Raw genomic sequence first — 21916 nt, 5'->3', positions numbered from 1 at the left:
ATTCACACTGCTACTAATTGTCATTTACACTGCTACTTAACAATGGTTATTTCACTTTAGTGTGTCTGTGTTTTTTATTCCGCTCTGTTCTTTTCTTTTAAAAAGACCAAGATAGTGAGGACCTTTCTTTAAATTGCAAATAATACTTCCGTCCTGATTAGCAGGTTGTTTCAGCTAATTTAACCAAATGAAAGAAATTATTTGAGTGTAGAAAAACTTGGCTTTCAATGGATGGATTGAAGTAGGAATGGTATATTTCTTGCTTAAAAATGGGAATTTCGTCCATTCCAGAGAACTAACTAATGAGTTTTCAATTTCTTCACTCGTCTAAACAAAATGATGAAGGAATTCGGATTTCAAACAAACTGGAAACTTTTTAAGCCACTGATAATAATATTTTAAAGCCACTTTATAAAATATTTAAAAAGAACAAAGAACGTAACACAAAATAAAACAAAAAGGCAGACAAGAAGCCAAATTGGAAAAAGACAATAGCTTTATAAAAATCAAATATCAAGAGTGAAAAATAATAGGAGCATAAAATGTAATAGGGAAATAGCAATAGTCTAATAATAATAACAGTCCAATATCAACAGTCTAATATCAATAGTCAAAGAATAATAATAGCCCCATGTAATTTAAGTGACGATTGCTTTCAGCGCTTACAATCCAAAAACTAATCTCTCACACACAAAAAAACAATAAAAGTGAAACCCTCAAGAAAAGATTAACACAAACAGCTTCTCTCAAAAGATAAAAACAAGTTTTAACAAATAGAAATAACTATCAATAAGACAACAGATTCCAAAGACAAAATTAAAACTTTCCAGCTACAAACATGTATTCATTCACACGCATCACGGAAACACAGAAAAACTGAGATATAGCAATACAATACAGCCCTGCAGCTGTGTGTATTAGGTAAAGATAAATATCAAAGTAGTGCACGCACGCACACACACACACACACACAATACAGTACGAATTGCTATGACAGAAGTTTACAGATGTACAAATTCACTAGTCATCATAAATACCACACAAATATTTCTGTTTTTAGAATCAGTTTATATTCAGCGATGTTGGTGTCATCAAAGTCAATCAAAGTCGGCAAAAGCTTCAACACAGTTTATGAACTAAAATATGTTGCAAAACTGTGGAAAAAAAGTTAAACGTAAGTTACTAGAAATTCGCAGATTGTTGGTTTGTCATGTTAATGGTCAAAGGTCAAGTCGCATCACGGGATGATTGAGTTGGAAAATAGAAGACGAGAGGGGTCCAAAAACAAAACTATTTTCGGTTAGAAGTTTTTGGTTCATAGAAGTGGCTCCGCCAAAGCTTTCTGAAATGTCTGGGCACTCTCATGTATGTGTGAACATTTCCTAGCAGTATCACATAGTTGGGTAATTTCCGTGAACACATATTTAGAGAAAGGTGGCAAGAAACCTCATGTATTGTTTTATTATATTTTTTCCTCAGACTGGTGATCTCTCTCTGGCGGCGTTTTCTGCAAAAGAAGGAATCTTTTATTTTTAAAAATTAGCTAAAATCATGACTAGTGATTTATAAACGTGAAATTTATTAATTAATAAACTGTCTCGAACTCATATTGGAATGTTGACGTTTCTCATTCCAGGATTACCTGTCAGGCTTATTTCACGCCCCATGTTTGTAGAAACCAGTGTTGTCCATAGGAATGGGAATCCCATGGGAATCCCATGGGAAACGTCCCATGGGATGGGATGGGATGGGACAGCACACATTTGTATTTCCCATGGTAGTCGATACTTGATATTGCAAAATAAATTTACTGTTATTTCATTCATCAAGGATTTAAATCTTTCCTCTGAATCATCTATTGTATATGAAGTAGCAGGAATTATAGAACAAAAGCCGAAAAGTGGTTTTCAGTGTTGTCCATAGGATTGTTAATAACCGGGTGGTTAATACCATGGGAATCCCATGGGAAACATCCCGTGGGATGGGACGGGATGGGACAGGCATAAATTGCCATGGGACGGGATGGGACGGGATAGAAAAATATGTCCCATGGACAACCCTGGTAGAAACTGTCCATATTATTCAGCCAGATATACCTTGAAACACTCACCTAGCAGGTGTACAAGATGGCCCCTCGAAGCAAAGCTGAGTAGGAGGCTGTGTTTCTCTCCACCGTCGCCTGCACTTCTGGTGGCATGGCGCTGCCCACGATGATAGGCAACAGCAGCTTCATGTCTTTGACCATTCCTTTTGGGATGACAGTGAGCTGAAACAATTTTTTTTTCTTTTACTAAATCTTTGTATCAACTTTTGCTTTCAAAATAACTAAACGGAGCTTCCGAACCACCACCCACCACCACCAGCATGATTCAGTGGTTTGAAATTTGTCGTTTGATATAGTAAGACGCCACTGAACAGAACTCACACACAGCTCGTACGAGACCATCATTATGGAGCATCCTGGAGGGCCAGTAGGAATCAGGTCGCTCGGCAACACCAGAGGCTCATCATTCTCACCCCACGTCATGCTGCCACCAGGTGGGATGGCACCACGTGACACTTGCTTGAACGACCAGACTGTTCGTGAGCTTGTGTGCGTCTGACCAATGGAATACCAAATCCACCGCTGGAAGACAAAGAAAAATATCCTGCAAATACAGCCTCCCGACAATTGCAAAAATAAAAATTCTTTCATAAGAAGTAAGCCAGAACACATCATTTTAAAGGAAATCTTTAAATTAATTTATAAAATTATGAAAGATTTAACAGATGACATTAAAACTGCAGGCTAGTTATAGTTTCCTGTGTTATTGTTTATTATACTAAAAAACAACTGTTTATCTTGATCAGGTAAGCGTTTTGAAATCATTTGGCTTTAGATAATGCAGGGTAAGAATTTTTGAATGATGACAGTTCCCAATGTGTAACCGGCGTACGTGTCTCAAAGTGACATGGGACGACTTGATGTAACTGTCAGAATGATTTGTGATCACCGCCCGGAAAGGAATCCTCTCTCCTGCGAGAATTCCAGCTTGGGTGATGCTGGCCTGGACGGTGATGTTCCTGTCGGCGCCGCAGCAAAAGTGGCGAGCATGATGCTGTTCTTGTGAAACCGGCAACTGTGACAGAGCAGCCACACACCTGTAGATGCCAGCATGCAAATATTCTCGCGAGAAACTAAGACAATTTTATTTCCAACCTACTTTGATTGATGTTTTAGCAACATTGTAACATCATCAGTTCTGCAGATAAGTTGTTAATAATAATTTATAATTTTAGTTAGTACATTATTAACAAGAGGAAAATTAATTAATAAAAGTTCTAATGAATTTATATATTTGTGTACTCACTGTAGCAGCTACATTTCCTGCAAGAGACAGAAAAGGTGCAACCAGGATGACACATTTGTAAAGTGTCTTTTCACTAGTTCCCATAGACTTGTTCAATTCGAGGCGGTACTCCACGTGTCCCTTGTTTCCCAGCGGACTTGTAAAGGAAGGAGGTAAGCCCGGAGGTAGAAAAAACTGGAACTCAAGCACGCTGGTGTTTGGCAGTACCCTGGGGGGATCCGTACAGCTCTCTGCAAAAATAAAGCCCCACATGATGAGCTTACAAAACCACCCAATACCCTCATCGTAAATACTTTTACAGGTTCGCTTCTAATCGTTTTATTATTTTTTTTCTATCCCGCAAAATACCTGTCCGTCAGTCAATACATTCGGGAATGTTGTTTACCTTAAAGAACTTTTAAATACATTTGTGTGTTTTCATTTGTATAATACTTTTAATATACAACAAATAACAGAACACGCTATATTTTATAATATTAACAAACAATAGTTTGTTTTGTTTTTAGAGACACTTCCACATCATCAAAGCGTTTTAAATGAATGAATTCCCGCGAGTAGAGACTATCAGTAAACATCAAATACGTCTTTAAGATCCATTCACCATCATTTAAATCCTCACACCTTTCTTTTTTCTCTCCCTGTATGTTACACACAGAGAGTAAAAGAGAAAGAGATGGAGGGGGATAAGGAAACCGAGAGAAAACCACTATTTTTTAGTGTTATACATGATAAGTTCAGTTTGATGAGTGTAGCCTTGATGTAAAAACTCAAGAGAACAGGATGATGCAAGTGTACAACATCTAACCGTAGTATACAGCTGACAGGCAAGTGCGATAACATAAGCATCTACAAACAAACAGTCAAACAAACAAACAATAACACTCTCTGTACTTACTCAGATCCTTCACGTCTTCCCTCTTGGTGATGTAAGACTCGTGCTGGAAAAGGTTCGTTACTTTTTTGCCTTCAAACTTCCTTAACAGAACTGTGGCCTTGCCGGTGAGCAGCAAGTAGAGGCCTGTCAAATATAACATTCAGAGATCGTAATGTCTGTTTTTATTTCTTTATTTTTCTCTCTCTCACACACACACACACTTTCTTACAACTCGAACATATACACGTACACTCATTACACGCACGCACGCAGAAATGCCAATGTTATCCGAGATAGAGAGCAGGGAAGAGAGAGAAGTCAGTCATCGGGAGCCATTGGAGGTGGGGTGGGTGGGAATTGGTGTTTTACACCGATTCAGCAGTTAAGACTGTATCATGGGAAAGAACCAGTCCCGTAAACAGATGGCACATGCAGAGAAAGAACAATATGCCCAAGATGAGAACTGAACCCAAGACAGCAAACCTTCACTGTAGTGATGACAGGCTGCCACCAGACCGCCCCCGGCCAGTAGGTGAGGAATCTGGGAGCATGTGAATAATCTGACCCGCTGTATAACATTCCCGTTTTGCTTAGTGTCGCAATAAATTACAAAAACAAGAACAGGATGTTGTGAAATCCATTTAACATAAACGTCAAGGAAGCTCCAGCTCTTTATGTATGTTGTACAGAATGTACGCAGTTGATAAAATTATTTCTTTAATATAGTGTAAAATTTAAGACAAAGTCTGAAACCATTCCTGAGCATTACTACTTTCTCTCCCTCACTCACACACACGTACGCCATTTTGTTTTCAATATAAGTGAAGAAGTGAAAATCCAAGATGAAGAAATACGTGTGTCTGTTTCTGTGATATATGTTATTCTATGGTGACTATATAATGGTTTGATGCATACCTGTATTTATACTCAGTACATACTCTCTATGAACCAAAAGCCTAAATCATTGAAGAATATTGAATTGTATCATCTCTCAATCTTAATATCTTAAACACGCACAAACGCATACACACGTTCTTGTCCATGCACAGATGTCTATACATACTCAAGGCATACGAGCATATAATCAGCAAGCAGCTAATAAAGGGCCAGTACCGTGGTTATCGGCTTAAAATTGAGAACAAGTGATTACTTCCCTTTAACTGTGCAGCACAGACTATGCCTACTTGCAGTTGTCTCATGGTGAAAACAATCGGAGCTAGACGCTAAAAATTCGTACTTTCTTTTCAATAGAAGATTCGTGTACATTTAGGACAAATAAACAATCGTGCTGTAACCATTCTACAATGTCAAGAGTAATCTTAAAAAAGGAGAAGCTTAGCCGCGCTTACCTGATAGTGGTACAGGAGAGGCTGACTGAATGAAGAGATACCCCTCTATAATTTCACCGGGGAAGTACCCTGTTCGACATCTGTCTGAAAGCATCTCAATCCAGTACTTGGTTCCGAAACCAGACATTCTTCCTGCCTTGTGTGTAGAGATAAAATGCAAGAAAATAGAAGGAACAGGTGCAAACATATAAAAAATCAAACACGCCGAGAGAGAAGAAGACAATGACAATGGCAGGTCTTTATTAACGAAGAGGGTTGCAAGCAGAGTAAACAAAGCATCATTTTTTCAACTAGCTGTCACTTTATACATGGAAATAAGTATAAGTCACTAGACATATAACAAGGTATGGCATTTATTAACAGAGAGTGGGTGGGGAATGTGTACAAAAAAGGAAGTTATTTACACATAATTATATTATTTACAAAAGGGGTCTTGATTATGATCAGACATAAGGAGAGAATCAGACGGACAGATAAGAAGACAGACACGAAGACGCATAAAGACAGAAAGCTGCCACGTTTTACTCACCTTCCTTTTCTGACTGTGGCTGTGAAACAAATGGACCACAAGTTATTTGCGCTTCCAAAGTTCGTATAAAATTCTCGTCACAAAACTTCACTAACGCGAGTCTCAAGATTGTCGTGGTTTGTCCTGTCAGCTACAGAAGACACAGAGGCACCAGGTGAGAAAACCACAATGTAAGCTCCACCTGTAAAAAGACTACTTACCCTTCTGTGTAGTCGAGCTCTGAGATATCCTAACCACAGTCCTGGATGTACAGGTAAAGGAGGTCACAAAATATCCTGTTTACGACTGACGCAGGGAAGTGGGATTGTCCATTATCCTCTCTATCCACAGGTTAATTCATAGAAACTGTCCCTCCTGGTTACGCCCTTACAGTGTATTGCGAAATGTCTTGTGTCGCGTCTTCGTTCATCCTTTTTTTCTAAACAATTAACTTACATGGTGACTTCGCTTCAGTTCAAATATTTATCGAACAATTTTGATATGCTAACAGCTAGTGAGGATCTGTGAACAATCTAGATGCCAGGAATTATTATCTTGTAATTAACGAAGTCATTTTTTTTAAGTAGTCTCTTGTTGACTTTTAAAAATGAAAATTTTCAGTTTACCTGATAAATTTGTTTCCTAGTCTTCTGTATCTAGCCAGTATAGTATCTCTCACCCTCAGGAAAAGTCCTCCGCTCTGTTTTCTTGATCTACAAACCCAGATAGAAATATAGGTCATAACCCCGGAGGTCAAAACCACTCGTCGGAGCCCGAGGGTGAGTCGGGGGCACTATAGCCGGTTTGTCGTAAACCGTACTTACTCCTGTTGACCTAAAAACTCCTAGGTCACTGCTCTTTTACCTTTTACCTTAGGGACTCAATACAACTGAAAGGTGCAGACCTTGATTAATAATAATTATTATTCATTAGATATCCATTAATCTTACTAATGAAGGTGGTTTACATCTCTGAAGCCTTACGAACGCTTTATGAGTTTGCATCAAATAAACCTTGTAAATTTGTTTATCTCAGTCAGATCACAACCCTCTCATTATAGGAGGGGCGTGTATGTGCACGTGTGAGGGGCAAGTAGTTTAAATATCTTTCCTCTTGGTGCTCGGGGCTTGACAGCACATTTCTAGGAGAGGTTGACAAGATTTCAACAGTAAATGAAAGGAATTCAAAGTATGTGTTTATAAAGGATTGTAGACAGTAGGGATATATGAGTATGCATGCACACATATCGCAATGAAATCACACATTCTCTCTATACTACACACAAAGCATCCTAAAATTAGTCAAATAATAAATATAACAATCGCATTACATTTTACAGTCTGGTCATTCATATCAAAATAATTTAATGTACTGGTGCTGTTTGTCGAAGTTGTGTTTTGGTTCATTTTATGTTTCCCAGTTCTCAAAGTGTAGTTATCGTATATCATCTTCAAGGTTTCGCTCTTGTTCGGAACACCTTGAGATTTTCAAACGACTGTTATTAAAAGCTGACAAAGAGCTCAACACTCACGCAGCAGCCCGCACACTTTCACTTTTTTTTTCATTATAAACAAGACAAACATATCTGCCTCTTTGCAGGACCTTTCTTAATTTAATTATAAAAAATGGGGTGATCTTGACACGTAACAGTATACACAATTCAAAAGAAATGATCGTTCAATTAACGTGCATCCCAAATGTCTCATTATTACCTCACAACTCTAATCTCCAGACTAATAGAAAGTTTCTTTTTACTTAGCCTGATAGAGTAATGGGGCAACTTCGCATTAAGTCACAGAATGGTGCTGATGAAATTTAAAAAATGAGTTATTATTATTATTATTATTATTATTATTATTATTATTATTATTATTATTATTATTATTATTATTATTATAAGCAATAGTATTATCTCCTGATACAAAATCTATTTCAGGTTCTGGCGTTATTAATAATGTCTGTTGCTACAATACATTTTAAAATTGCCATGGGAAAGAAATATGACAAAAGACTTAAATGGCAAGCCGTTTACCTCCTTGGCTTAACCACAGTAAAATATGTTTTAGTCATGAATTGCCAATAGCTAAAATAATGCAGAATAAACAATAACAAAGGTTAGCATCACCTAGGACGCCAGTCATCACAAGCTGTGGTCGAGTAGACCACACTCTCTCATGCTGTCTAATAAATGGAGGACAAAGGTTCCTTCCCAAGAGTTTCTGACCAATTAAAGTTAGCATCATGTCCAGAATAGAACAAACTCTATTCAACACACTGTCTTCTCAACAGACTCCCAGTGTCTGGTGCCGACGGTGATGCTAGTGGTGTCAATTCTTGAATTCTTATAGGAAACAGAAGAAAGGGGAATAAGCAAAGACCAAGCAAGTCATTCGGCAGAAGTGAGAGTGTCCAATCCAAGAGAAAAGTTCTTGTTTTCAAACGTTTAAGTATCGTTTATAAAAATGTAGATGAGGACTGTTCACCTTCTGAAACTTCTGGATCTTATGCATGTATCAAAGGTTCTGTGCAATATTAATTATAAGTGTATTGGTGACATTTCGTGCAATCCAGGTCTGTCCTGTTCAGGTGGAACTTCATCCACCGCTGGTCTCTCTGTCACAGCGTTTCCTGAAAACAAAATGTTTACAACATTTGAAATCATCCGCTGCGTTTTATAAAGTATATAGTTTATACAGAAATCAATCGAATCTGTACAGCAGTTTTATTTTTTTTACCAAACCCATTTCCTGAATTGTTTGTGAGGCCTTGTTAAGAAATCCTGTTTTGTCCTTTATATACATCTAAAGTGCACTTCTTACCCGTTCTACAATTAATTTGAAGGCTCACCCATCAGGTGTGTGCCACGATTTGCGACCCTCGTGTATCTGTAACATTGAGCACTTACTTTGCAGGTGTAACATCACTGCCTCTCTGACTGATGCGGCACTGGCGGCTGTGTTTCTCTCCATGGATGCCCTGACATGTGGTGACACATCGGTGCCCACGATTATCGGCAACCGGAGCTTCATGTTCCGAACCATTCCTCCCGGGACGACAGTAAACTGAGACATGATTTTAAAAATTAGTCTTTGCCACCATTCCAAAATCGCGTCATGCGGTAGACCTTTGGAACATACCTTTCGAGATATAAATTGTAAACAATAAGCTGTAGTAATGGCAAAATTTAATAGCTTATATATATATTCTTTAAAGGTACGTGGTAAACTGTTTATCTTGACAATATAATTTCCGATTACAAAAAAGCAACTAAATGTATGTGTCGTTATGTAGCTGTGTATGTGTGAGTGTGCTGTTCTTGAACATTTGTTTTCCAGTGAATGCGACAGATAATTCAACAGTTTGTCGTCTTTATGTATATGTTTGTAGCCACTGAACAGAACTCACCACTAGCTCGTATGAGACTCTCATTATGGCGCACCCAGAAGGGCCGCTGGGAAACAGGTCGCTAGGCAACAGCAGAGGATAGTCACTTGGATCCCACCTCATGCTGCCGCCGGGTGGAATCGCACCACGGTACACTTTGTTGAAAGTCGAAACTCTCTCGCTGCCATTAGTCGTCACACCAATAGAATACCACATCCACCGCTGGAAGACATAAGAGAATATGTCTGATCAGACTATAAGTATGCGACAGTTGAAGGATCTGTTGGACTTTTGCCCGATCTGAAGTCATGACTCTGATAGCAATTCCTCAGCGGTGGTGCTGATGCGATTTTGGATGACTTTTAGCATCCCTTCGATTGAATGGATGATTGGGTTTACTGTTTTGTAGTTTTGGGCAGTTTACAGTTTCGATGAGTCGCTAGTGTAACATATCCATTCGAGTGTTGTCACTTCATATTTGAGAAGTGCTTTACCGTTCCATGGCAAGCTTTCGACAATTGAAAGAGTTTTACGACCAGGCCTCGAGCTAATCAGTCCTGACATTATATACAGGTCTTAGAGAATAGGAAAAAGAAGAAGAAGAGAAAAAAGAAAAAGAAGAAGAACAAGAAGAAGAACAATAAGAAGAGCAAGAAGAAGAACAATAAGAAGAGCAAGAACAAGAATCTTATGTTATGTGTAATGAGTTTTAATGGTATTTAAGTGTGGTTCAAACAAATAGAGCATAAGTAATGAGTTATTTCAGGAAAAGGAGGTATTATGATAAACAACTCTACATACCCTTTTCAAAACGACGTGAGAAGATATGGTGGAGTACTTAGAATGGTTAGTGATGAAGGCCCGGAAAGGGATGACCTCACCACAGTGAACTCCGACATGAGTCAAGAGGGCGCGAACCTCGATACGCCTGTCGGCGCCGCAGCAGAAGTAGTGACGAGCCTGTTGCTGTTCTTGTAACGCCGGCAGCTTTAATTGAGGATTCGAAACATTGACATCTATAGCAAAATATACAAAACAACAACAGCAATAACAATACGATTAAAACTGACGGGCAAATAGAAACAGTTAATAATTTAATTATGACCTTCCTTTCACTGAAGAGTTCACGATCTATCTATACTCAGACAGCACAGAATGTTGGGCTAAGGTTGGTCCAGCGCTTCTTGGTGCTTCTTTTCATTACTCTGTAGTTCTGGAGGTCAGGATCAAGCAAATTGTTTAAAACCTCACAAGGGCGCATAATGCAATTTTGTTTATAACCATTTAACAAAAAAGTTTTTCTTTAGTTTTTATCACATGTACATGTCGATGTTTGGTTTATAGGAAACAGGTGTTACTCCTCGGGCATTCACTTAGCGTGGGCCTAGTCAATCAGCGGCAGCCACGCGGCGTAGAAAAGAGAAGGGAGTGGGTGCAGGGTGGAGGAAAGCAAAGCACTGACCGGGGTACTTGGTGTGGTAGTGAGGTACAGTATTGTGTCTAATTGCTGGATAACTCTCAGTGGGAAACACCATTCCTCACAATCTTGGTGAGCATCTAGTCATCATCAATTATCGAAAGACGCTTTTACAAACATCGCTGTCCACAGGTCAACACTGACGTCAGGATTGTACACGGGTACGTTTACGGTTTGAAGGCATCAGCCAATGGGAGAGCTGGGACCGTTGTGTTAATTAGGTGTACCTGACGACAACTTTCCCCTACTATACCCTTAACTAAATGTTAACTAACACAGGGTCAGTCTTATAAAATACTTATTTGTATTTGACCAAAGGCGCTCACCATAGCAACCAGATTTCCTGCAAGAGGCTGGAAAGGTTTGACAGTGATGTCAATGGCTTGATAGATATGGTCATAATGTGGTTCGGCTTTTATCAGCTCTAGGCGGTACTTGAGGCGACCTTTATTGCCCCTGGGGCTAGTAAACGACGGGGGCGAATCATGTGGCAGAAGAAACTCGAATTCATACACGTTGGTGTTTGATGGTAGCACGGGAAGCTGTGTAGGTCTCCCTGCGAAAACAAACAAAATTAGAAAATCATCCTTCAGTCCATTCCAATGCCGGATCGTCTATCCATCGCTTGCCATATTCTACTGTTTACTATTTAATTCTTTTTACACATCGACACGAAAACTGTAACTGAGTTTGACTCAGGATTTCCCCGTTACCATATGCCTCATTTGCTATCTATCATCTCAAACCATTTTTTTGCATCTATAAGTTAGCAGAGGCTATGTACTGAATCCATAATCTAGTAGAAAAAAACTAAGGAAAATTATAACTATAAAATTTCTTTTAACAAACATTAATATGATGTGGTATATGTGCAGATTGCACAATCCCGTGTAACGTTGTTTGAAAGAATTTGTAAATAAAACTTGATCATATGTTTTTTATATATAAATATTCCTCTACAACACCGATATGGGCTAGGAGAAGTCATATCCCATTCCAATGTAATAATATTTAAGTGAGCAGCAAGAATGCAAAAGAAGAGGAACAAAAGCTTGCAAGCAGTCTACCTACTCATGTTCTTGACGGCCTGGCGGGTCTTCAGGATCTCTTCCCGGTGGCACAGTTTTCTTTTGTACCCGCCTAACACAACTTTGGCCTGACCCTTCAGCTGCATCTGAAAGACTGTCAAACACAGCCACCCGACCAACGGTTAGTTTGATATTAATGGATAGTACATGTGTGTGTGTGTGTATGCTCGTGCAGACTAATTTGTCATGATTGCTTCAACTTTTCTGACATGTTCTGTGTTTGTAATGGGTTCAGCATCACAAAAAATATTTAATTAAATATATAAACATTAAAATTAAATACAGTTCGTGCCTGTACTAAAACAATATATAAGGTGTTGAATTGCATGAGGTAAGAATAAACATACACACGTTTGTAATTAACCAGTTTATTTCATTATCTTTAGAAAAGGAGTACGTCTGCCTTACTCGGGGTGCCATCAGGCAGGAGGGTGTGAAAGTGTGAACATTTAACGAGGAAGATAATCTAAACACATTTACCTGGAACTGGAAATGAAGGGTCCCATCGAATGTAGACACGTCCTCGAATGATTTCCCCGGGGAAGTACTCTGCTTGAGATTTGTCTGGCGGGAGCTCAATCAAATAACCGTCTCGAGGTGTGAACATTCTGCCTGCCTTGTGTTCAGATATTATAAAAATAAATCCGCAGTTGGCATGAGAGCGTGTACACAGGAGCACAGAAGGACGGCTGGACGGGTGGATCGACACAATGAGACAGGTTGGATATCTGACAAACGGACAGTTAGGTAGATATTCAGACAGACAGACGGACTGATATGTGCTCCGTCTGAAAGAATGCAAGCAAAAGACAATAGTTTATATATATATTTAAGTTATTGTTGATTATCTCTTTTCTGCAGGTCATTATAGAATAGTAGCATAGATTCAAGAACATAAAAATATATGCATGTGTCGGCCACAAGAATAGCACACACACACACACAAACACATCCACGTACGATGACGATAGAATTTGTTGAGAGCAGGTGGTGTGGAGTTTATTTCGTACTGACGACGCAGTGACAAACGCAAATGAAGTGCGTAGACAAAACAAAGAAAAAAATGATGTGAGTGAAATAATTCGCTATATAATTAAAGATGTTTTCAAAAGAGGAGGATTGTTGAATCCCTGTTTTAAAAATTTGAGAGTAGATTCTGTACAATTTCATACGCCACATGCGTGGCTCACAAAGGTGAGCATTTGCAGATCACAAAGACCGACTGCTGTGTAGGTATGAGGGCGTCAGTCACTCAGGTGTGTCGGGGGGAAGGCCGTCAAGGTAGCAGCACGAAGTAGCCATCTTGTAATTATTATTACCTGCTACAACTTGCAAGCTTTCCGCTTACAAGTACCTCTATCCTGAACTCTTCAAAGCATGTCCAGTGGACAGATAAGCATGATATATATATATTCTTAAACACACACACACAGAGCGAGAGACAGAACTGAATGCAGACAAACAGCAAAACAGTGTTGTTCTGTGTATTTTTAATGGAGCACAGAAGCTAGTAAAGACAACAATTAAAACTCCTGCTGCCAGGTACGCACAGACTTGTAAGTAAAGATTAACTTACACTTACCTTCTTATAGTGTCTCCTGCTCTTGAATGCGGACAGGTAAACAAGTGGACGCACCCAGCGCAAAGGAGCAAAACCAAGAAATTTCTAGCAAGAACGGATTTACGACCTCGCTTCACGATATCAATGAAAACTAGGAAAAAAAGACCAGGAAGTATATTTTAATCATGTGGGGCAACCTCAGAGTTGTGAAGTGGAGACCGGTGCAGTCTATTGTGATCACCCCCTCGTATTTCTACCCTCTGGTGTACATTACTGTCTAAAACTAGTCTTCTACAGATTTATCCCCTAATTCTAATCTTGCTTTATGCCAGAGTATCCAAGGACCTACTTGTGTACATTAATGTCTAAAACCAGTCTTCTACAAATTTATAAAGTAGGCGTAGTTGCTTGTGTGCTGGAGAGAAAGAGGGAGGAATGGTGCAGAATCGCTGTACCGAGCTTTGAGGAGGCGATGTATACTAAATCTCTCTCAGTTCACATGCACTCCAAGTCGATTATACTTCGCTTGTGCAATTCATTTGTTTTGCAGTCGGAAAGGAAAATGAGTCAGTAGGACAAATAATTCTGTGCTGATGATTTTCTCTACTATTTAAACCGGAGGCTGCACTGTGATAATAACAAAAGAGAAGAACCAGTCAGAACGTTCCACAAATTTCTTAATAAAATCCTGTACAGAGAAATTTGTTTCCAAATAATCATAGTTTCACAGACACAGTTTCATTGCTGGCTACTTCACTGTTGACAGTCCACACAGCCATCTCATGGACAGACGGCTCCGAGCTTGTCCTGTCTCCGTCATTCGTTCCTTCTGCGCTCCTCTCCACCTTCTCTGTTTCCTCAGCAACGACTTCCAGGCTGTCCTTGAGAGCCTGACCTTTGGTCTCCCGTAGCAACAAGGTGGCAAACCCGGAGACTGCCTGTAGAACGCCTACCACCACATAGCCACGTACCACCTCCTTGTCTGTGTCCTGTAACAACATCACAAGTCTGCGAGCATGGAAGGCCAGACTAAACCAGACCAAAACAAACCCAGAGAAATTTATCTTGCAAAAATTAAAACAAAATTGTCTTTGTAATAAAGTTCTACCAAAGTGAAATAATCTAAACAAATGAGCTCAGCTTAGTACAATCAGGCAACTGGCGATTTAAACAATGGGTTTCAGAAAGACCAAGCAAAATGTAAGAATTTCTGTTGAGTTCAAAGAGTCTTCGCTGATGTAATAATGGTATTATTTGGGTAATTATGCGTTGGATTGTATCTAGTTGAGCATGTTCACTCATACAAAGTCGGTTGACCGTTCTCATATCAAGCATATATTTCTAAACTGCCCGCACTGGTAATTTGTGTGGCTTGATAAATCAATTCTGAAAAATAGATGGTTTTGTTTTGAAATGTCTTCATTGATCCTAAAGATGGCTGAACAACACGAGGAGTATACGCTTGTCAACGGCGTCTACTAACAGATATCACCGGAGTATTTATACAGGTAAGCAGTACACTTCATTTGAATTATATCGCTGATGATAAAAATGGGGAAAAGGGATGGGAGCAGGGACACCTTGAGATTTTCAAACGACTGTTATTAAAAGCTGACAAAGAGCTCAACACTCACGCAGCAGCCCGGACACTTTCACTTTCTTTTCCGTTATAAATAAGACAAACATAACTGCCTCTTTGCAGGCCCTTTCTTAATTTAATTATAAAAAATGTGGTGATCTTGACACGTAACAGTATACATAATTCAAAAGGAAAAGACAATAATCGCTCAATTAATGTGCATTCCAAAATGTCTCATTATCACCTCACAACTCTAATCTCCAGACTAATAGATAGTTTCTTTTTACTTAGCCTGATAGAGTAATGGGGCAACTTCTCATTAAGTCACAGAATGGTGCTGATGAAATTTAAAAAATGAGTTGTTGTTGTTGTTGTTGTTGTTGTTGTTATTATTATTATTATTATTATATTATTATTATTATTATTATTATAAGCAATAGTATTATCTCCTGATACAAAATATCTTTCAGGTTCTGGCGTTATTAATGATGTCTGCTGCTACAATACATTTTAAAATTGCCATGGGAAAGAAATATGACAAAAGACTTAAATGGCAAACCTTTTACCCCCTTGGCTTAAACACAGTAAAATATTTTTCAGTCATGGATTGACAATAACTAAAATAATGCAGAATAAACAATGACAAAGGTTAGCATCATTAGGACGCCAGTCATCACAAGCTGTGGTCGAGCAGACCACACTCTCCCATGATGTCAAATAAATGGAGGACAAAGGTTCCTTCCCAAGAGTTTCTGTCCTATTAAAGTTAGTCTTTTCTGAATTGCACCCACGCCTCTCTAGCATCATGTCCAGAATAGAACAAACTCTATTCAACACACTTCCGACTTCAAGTGTCTGGTGTCGACGGTGATACTTGTAATGTGAATTCTTGAATTATTATAGGAAACAGAAGAAAGGTGACTAAGCAAAGACTAAGCAAGTCTATGGGCAGAAGTGAGTGTGTCCAATCCAAGAAAAAAGTTCTCGTCCTCAAGTGTGTGAGTATCGTTTATAAAAATGTAGACGAGGACTGTTCACCTTCTGAAACTTTTGGATCTTATGCATATATCAAAGTTTCTGTGCAATCTTAACTATAAGTGTAAAGGTGAAATTTCGTGCAATCCAGGTCTGTCCTGTTCAGGTGGAACCTCTCTATCCACCGCTGGTCTCTCTGTCACAGCGTTTCCTGAAAACAAAATGTTTACAACACTTGAAATCATCCGTTGCGTTTTATACAGTATATAGTTTATAAAGAAATAAATGGAATCTATACAGCAGGTCTTTTTTATTATTAAACTTATTTCCTGAATTGTCTATGGGGCCTTGTTAAGAAATCCTGTTTTGTCCTTTATAGACATCTTAAGTGCCCTTCTTACCAGTGCTACCATTATTTTGAAGGCTCACCCATCAGGTGTGTGCCATGATTTGCTGTAACATCGAGCACTTACTCGGCAGGTGTAACATCACTGCCTCTCTGACTGATGCGGCACTGGCGGCTGTGTTTCTCTCCATGGATGCCCTGACCTGTGGTGACACATCGGTGCCCACGATTATCGGCAACCGGAGCTTCATGTTCCGAACCATTCCTTCCGGGACGACAGTAAACTGAGACATGATTTTAAAAATTAGTCTTTGCCACTATTCTGGCTCTCAAACTTGAGCAAGGCATCCATAATTATGGTAAGCTTAAGACCTTTGGAACATACAGAGTTTTGGATAAAGGAATTTTGATATAAATTGTAAAAAATAAGCTGTAGATCAATTCACAGTAATGGTAAAATTTAATAGCTGATATATATATATATTCTTTAAACGTACGTGGTGAACTTTTTATTTTGACAATAATAATTTCCGATTACCAAAAAACAACTAAATGTATGTGTCGTTATGTAGCTGTGTATGTGTGTGAGATGAAGTGTGTGTGCTGTTCTTGAACATTTCCAGTGAATGCGACAGATAATTCATCGTTTTGTCGTCTTTATATATATATATTTGTAGCCACTGAACAGAACTCACCACTAGCTCGTACGAGGCTCTCATTATGGCGCACCCAGAAGGGCCGCTAGGAAGCAGGTCGCTAGGCAACACCAGAGGATAGTCACTTGGATCCCACCTCATGCTGCCGCCGGGAGGAATTGCACCACGTGACACTTTCTTGAAAGACCGGACTCTCTCGCTGCCATTAGTCGTCATACCAATAGAATACCACATCCACCGCTGGAAGACATAAGAGAATATGTCTGATCAGACTATAAGTATGCGACAGTTGAAGGATCTGTTGGACTGTTTTGCCCGATCTGAAGTCATGACTCTGATAGCAATTCCTCAGCGGTGTTGCTGATGCGACTTTGGATGACTTTTTCGATTGAATGGATGATTGGGTTTACTGTTTTGTAGTTTTGGGCAGTTTACCGTTTCGATGAGTCGCTGGTGTAACATATCCATTCGAGTGTTGTCACTGCATATTTGAGAAGTACTTTACCATTCCATGGCAAGCTTTCGACAATTGAAAGAGTTTTACTGCCAGGTCTCGAGCTAAACAGTCCTGACATTATATACAGGTCTTAGAGAATAGTAAAAAGAAGAAGAAGAAAAAAAGAAATAAAAAAGAAGAACAAGAAGAAGAACAAGAATCTTATGTTATGTGTAATGAGTTTTTGATGGTATTTAGAGCATAAGTAATGAGTTATTTCAGGAAAGTAATGTATTATGATAAACAACTCTACGAACCCTTCTCAAAATGATGTGAGAAGACTTGATGGAGTACTCAGAATGGTTAGTGATGAAGGCCCGGAAAGGGATGACCTCCCCAGCGTGAACTCCGACCTGAGTCAAGAGGGCGCGAACCTCGATACGCCTGTCGGCGCCGCAGCAGAAGTAGTGACGAGCTTGTTGTTGTTCTTGTAACGCCGGCAGCTTTAATTGAGGATTCGAAACATTGACATCTATAGCAAAATATACAAAACACCGACAGCTATAATAAAAGATTCATAACATTGGCATCTGTAGCAAAATAAACCAAACACCGACAGCTATGACAATACGATTAAAACTGACGGGCAAATAGAAACAGTTAATAATTTAATTATGACCTTCCTTTCCCTGAAGAGTTCAAGATCTATCTATACTCAGACAGCACAGAATGTTGGGCTAAGGTTGGTCCAGCGCTTCTTTATGCTGGCCATCTTGGCTACTGGAAGCCAGTCTTAGAAGCCAATATGAACATGATTCCCCAGCCAGTAAGAGAAGCCAGCTATATGGGATCCAACATGGTAACATGTCTCCAGCTTGTTCGCATACAGAACTGACAAATCAAAAAACAGAATTTTCTACCTCTTCCTCCCTCCCCATCATCTGTGGTCAAGAGGTAGTGGAGAAAACCCCGGATAGTCAAATAAGCGGAAGTGAGGTCAAATCCATCTGGCAAACAGTTGACTTTTACTTTCAAATGATACAGATGATGGTGTAAATAGTAATTGACCCATCAAGCAGGAAAGTCCAACTTAGGAGAATGAGCATCAAGTTGGAAAGGCGACACACTTCCAGAAACAATGTCCATTATCAGCGAAAACTAAAGGATGAAGACACACATCCTGGCTTGTGACTGTAAACAATATTGTGACAGCTGAGAACGGAAGTAGTGAAGTGCTAAGTGTATGGATTATAATAATATTAGTGTTCCATATTTAACCGAGGAAACAAACCCTCACTGTGCACTGTGAAGGGAACAAGACAATAGTAGAGGAGAGGGCGTGTACTGCGGATTTACAAAACTCAGTGGTGGACCCAACCTTCATTGTGGATGCTCATAATGATCATCATCATCTTACAACTACTCACAATATTAAAGAAACACCAACATCCACAAACCTATCATCACCAAAGCTATACCTAGCTTACCACATTAGTTCCCTTCTCCAGTTAAAAAAAATGGAACATACAGAAAAATTATTCGGTGTTGAATTTATTCTAACAAGGAAGGAATTACTTTATTGTGAACTAACTCCTTGGCAGAACACATTTGAAGAACTAAGTACAATGGATCATAACGTGATTTTCTTTTAAATAACTTTTTAAACCATTTTTTTTCATTACTCTGTCGTTCTGGAGGTTAGGATCAAGTGCATTTCTTAAAACCTCACAAGGGTGCATAATGCAATTTTGTTTATAATCATTTAACAAAAAGTTTTTCTTTAGTTTTTATCACATGTATATGTCGATGTTTGGTTTATACTTTATAGGAAACAGGTGTTACTCTTCGGGCATTCACTTAGCCTGGGCCTAGTCAATCAACGGCAGCCATGCGGCGTAGAAAAGAGAAGGGAGTGGGTTAGGGTGGAGGAAAGCACTGACCGGGGTACTTGGTGTGGTAGTGAGATACAGTATTGTGTCTAATTACTGGATAACTCTTAGTGTAAGACACCATTCCACACAGTCTTGGTGAGCATCTAATCACTATCATTTATCGGAAGACGCTTTTACAAACATCGCTGTCCACAGCTCAGGGTCAACAACGCTGACGTCAGGATTGTACACGGGTACGTTTACGGTTTGAAGGCATCAGCCAATGGGAGAGCTGGGACCGCCGTGTTAGGCGTATCTGACAACTTTCCCCTACTATACCCTTAACTAAATGTCAACTAGCACAGGGTCAAACATATGAAATACTTATTTGTATTTTACCAAAGGCGCTCACCATAGCAACCAGATTTCCTGCGAGAGGCTGGAAAGGTTTGACCGTGATGGCAATGGCGTGATAGATATGTTCATAATATGGTTCGACTTTCATCACCTCTAGGCAGTACTCGAGGCGACCTTTCCTGCCCCTGGGGCTAGTAAACGACGGGGGCAAATCATGTGGCAGAAGAAACTCGAATTCATACACGTTGGTGTTTGATGGCAGCACGGGAAGCTGTGTAGGTCTCCCTGTGAAAAGGAACAAAATTAGAAAATAATTCTTCTGTCCATTCTAATGCCCGATTGTCTATCCATTTTTTAGCATATTCTACTGTTTACTATTTAATTGTTATTACACATCGATACGAAAACTGTAACTGAGTTTGACTCAGGATTTCCCCGTTCCCATATGCCTCATTTGCTACCTGTCATCTCAACCATCTTTCTTTACATCTATAAGTTAGCGGAGACTATGTACTGAATCCATAATCTAATAGAAAAACTACACACAATCCAGAATTATAACTATAAAATTTCTTTTAGCAAACATGAATGATTATGATGTGGTATATATGCAGATTTTGTAACGTTGTTTTAAATAATTTTAAAATAAGACTTGATCATATGTTTGTTTTATATATACCTCTACAACACCGGTACGGGCTGGAGGAGTCATATCCCATCCCAATATAATAATATTTAAGCAAGCAGCGAAAAAAGCAAAAGAAGAGAAACAAAAGCTTGCAAGCAGTCTACCTACTCATGTTCCTGACTGCCTGGCGGGTCTTCAGGATCTGTTCCCGCTGGCACAGTATTGTTTTGTACCTGTTTAACACAACTTTGGCCTCACCCCTCAGCTGCATCTGAAAGACTGTCAAACAGAGCCACCCACACCAACGGTTATTTTGATATTAATGAATAGTAAACGTTGAGTGTGTGCGTGCGCGCTCGTGCAGACTAATTTGTTTTGTCATGATTGCTTCAACTTGGATGACATGTTCTGTGTTTGTAGTGGGTTCAGTATCTTAAAAAAATATTTAATTAAATATATGAACATTAAAATTAGATACAGATCGTGCCTGTACTAAAACAATGTATAAGGTGTTACTGCACGAGGTAAGAAAACACATACACACGTTTGTAATTAACCAGTTTATTTCATTATCTTACTTTAGAAAAGGGGTACGCCTGCCTTACTCGGGGTGCCATCAGGCAGGAGGGTGTGAAAGTGTGAACAGTTAACGAGGAAGATAATCTAAGCGCATTTACCTGGAACTGGAAATGAAGGGTCCCATCGAATGTAGACACGTCCTCGAATTATTTCCCCGGGAAAGTACTCTGCTTGAGATTTGTCTGGCGGGAGCTCAATCAAATAACCGTCTCGAGGTGTAAACATTCTGCCTGCCTTGTGTTCAGATATTATAAAAATAAATCCGCAGTTGGCATGAGAGCGTGTACACAGGAACACAGAAGGACGGCTGGACGGGTGGATCCACACAATGAGACAGGTTGGTTATCTGACAAACGGACAGTTAGGCAGACATTCAGACAGACTGACCGATATGTGCTACGTCTGAAAGAATACGAGCATGAGTCCGCTTTCTGTTTACAAGCATCTTTATCCTGAACTCTTCAAAGCATGTCCAGTAGACAGATAAGTATGAGTATGTGTGTATATATATTCTTAAACACCCACCCACACACGTACCCTCCCTACACACACACAGAGCGAGAGACAGAACTGAATGCAGACAGACAGCAAAACAGTGTCGTTCTGTGTACTTTTAATGGAGCACAGAAGCTTCATTCCTTTCTTTTAAAGATAACATTAAAAACTCCTGCTGCCAGGTACGCACAGACTTGTAAGTAAAGATTAACTTACACTTACCTTCTTATAGTGTCTCCTGCTCTTGGATGCTGACAGGTAAACAAGTGGACGAGCGCAAAGGAGCAAAACCAAGAAATTTCTAACAAGAACGCATTTACGACCTCGCTTCACGATATCTGTGAAAAACTAGGAAAAACAGACCAGGAAGTATATTTTAAGCATGTGGGGTAACCCCAAAGTT

At 39.4% G+C, this 21916-nt stretch overlaps 3 protein-coding genes across 8 annotated transcripts; all 3 read right to left on the bottom strand.

Moving 5' to 3' along the window:
- Positions 1-373: 373 nt before the first annotated feature.
- On the bottom strand, positions 374-6844 carry LOC112557830. Of its 3 annotated transcripts, none has more exons than XM_025227895.1 (9): positions 6708-6844; positions 6103-6121; positions 5574-5709; positions 4246-4368; positions 3351-3580; positions 2937-3119; positions 2426-2626; positions 2111-2266; positions 374-1507 (listed from the first exon to the last, which is right to left on the bottom strand). In XM_025227895.1, exons 1-8 carry the CDS (start codon positions 6821-6823, stop codon positions 2111-2113), a joined length of 1164 nt encoding a protein of 387 aa, XP_025083680.1. In that variant the 5' UTR covers positions 6824-6844; the 3' UTR covers positions 374-1507. The 3 variants fall into 3 exon arrangements, with proteins under 3 accessions (XP_025083680.1, XP_025083681.1, XP_025083682.1); XM_025227896.1 differs by having other exon boundaries at positions 6103-6232; positions 6708-6815; XM_025227897.1 differs by lacking the exon at positions 6708-6844 and having other exon boundaries at positions 5574-5705; positions 6103-6626.
- An 826-nt stretch (positions 6845-7670) lies between these two features.
- On the bottom strand, positions 7671-13816 carry LOC112556171. Of its 3 annotated transcripts, none has more exons than XM_025224925.1 (8): positions 13613-13816; positions 12511-12646; positions 12014-12124; positions 11269-11498; positions 10267-10452; positions 9487-9687; positions 8987-9143; positions 7671-8709 (listed from the first exon to the last, which is right to left on the bottom strand). In XM_025224925.1, exons 2-8 carry the CDS (start codon positions 12635-12637, stop codon positions 8618-8620), a joined length of 1104 nt encoding a protein of 367 aa, XP_025080710.1. In that variant the 5' UTR covers positions 12638-12646; positions 13613-13816; the 3' UTR covers positions 7671-8617. The 3 variants fall into 3 exon arrangements, with proteins under 3 accessions (XP_025080710.1, XP_025080709.1, XP_025080708.1); XM_025224924.1 differs by having other exon boundaries at positions 12511-12818; positions 13613-13815; XM_025224923.1 differs by having other exon boundaries at positions 12511-12758; positions 13613-13814.
- Positions 13817-15283: 1467 nt separating this feature from the next.
- Positions 15284-21872, bottom strand: LOC112556170 (arrestin domain-containing protein 5-like). 2 transcript variants are annotated; one of them, XM_025224921.1, is made up of 8 exons: positions 21736-21872; positions 21117-21364; positions 20608-20718; positions 19867-20096; positions 17901-18086; positions 17187-17387; positions 16619-16775; positions 15284-16356 (listed from the first exon to the last, which is right to left on the bottom strand). In XM_025224921.1, exons 2-8 carry the CDS (start codon positions 21241-21243, stop codon positions 16262-16264), a joined length of 1107 nt encoding a protein of 368 aa, XP_025080706.1. In that variant the 5' UTR covers positions 21244-21364; positions 21736-21872; the 3' UTR covers positions 15284-16261. The 2 variants fall into 2 exon arrangements, with proteins under 2 accessions (XP_025080706.1, XP_025080707.1); XM_025224922.1 differs by having other exon boundaries at positions 21117-21252; positions 21736-21856.
- Positions 21873-21916: the final 44 nt, after the last annotated feature.

This window comes from Pomacea canaliculata, linkage group LG2 (genome assembly GCF_003073045.1).
Source record: "Pomacea canaliculata isolate SZHN2017 linkage group LG2, ASM307304v1, whole genome shotgun sequence".
NCBI classification, from domain to species: Eukaryota; Metazoa; Mollusca; class Gastropoda; order Architaenioglossa; family Ampullariidae; genus Pomacea; species Pomacea canaliculata.
The sequence above is the reverse complement of the archived record's forward strand: the minus strand, read 5'-3'. Positions and strand labels throughout refer to the sequence as shown.

What these genes read in the sequence shown, in the direction of transcription:
- LOC112557830 (XM_025227895.1), bottom strand. Translation starts at nt 6,823, where the DNA reads ATGACCTATATTTCTATCTGGGTTTGTAGATCAAGAAAACAGAGCGGA. An exon ending in GGAAGACGTGAAGGATCTGA is followed by an intron (nt 3,581 to 4,245) that starts GTAAGTACAGAG and finishes TTATTTTTGCAG; the next exon opens with AGAGCTGTACGGATCCCCCC. An exon ending in CCCATGTCACTTTGAGACAC is followed by an intron (nt 2,627 to 2,936) that starts GTACGCCGGTTA and finishes TTTGTCTTCCAG; the next exon opens with CGGTGGATTTGGTATTCCAT.
- LOC112556170 (XM_025224921.1), bottom strand. Translation starts at nt 21,243, where the DNA reads ATGTTTACACCTCGAGACGGTTATTTGATTGAGCTCCCGCCAGACAAA. An exon ending in CCAGGCAGTCAGGAACATGA is followed by an intron (nt 20,097 to 20,607) that starts GTAGGTAGACTG and finishes TCCTTTTCACAG; the next exon opens with GGAGACCTACACAGCTTCCC. An exon ending in CAGGAAATCTGGTTGCTATG is followed by an intron (nt 18,087 to 19,866) that starts GTGAGCGCCTTT and finishes CCTCAATTAAAG; the next exon opens with CTGCCGGCGTTACAAGAACA.
- LOC112556171 (XM_025224925.1), bottom strand. Translation starts at nt 12,637, where the DNA reads ATGTTCACACCTCGAGACGGTTATTTGATTGAGCTCCCGCCAGACAAA. An exon ending in CCCTTCATTTCCAGTTCCAG is followed by an intron (nt 12,125 to 12,510) that starts GTAAATGTGTTT and finishes TGTGTTTGACAG; the next exon opens with TCTTTCAGATGCAGCTGAAG. An exon ending in CTCACGTCGTTTTGAAAAGG is followed by an intron (nt 9,688 to 10,266) that starts GTATGTAGAGTT and finishes TATGTCTTCCAG; the next exon opens with CGGTGGATGTGGTATTCTAT.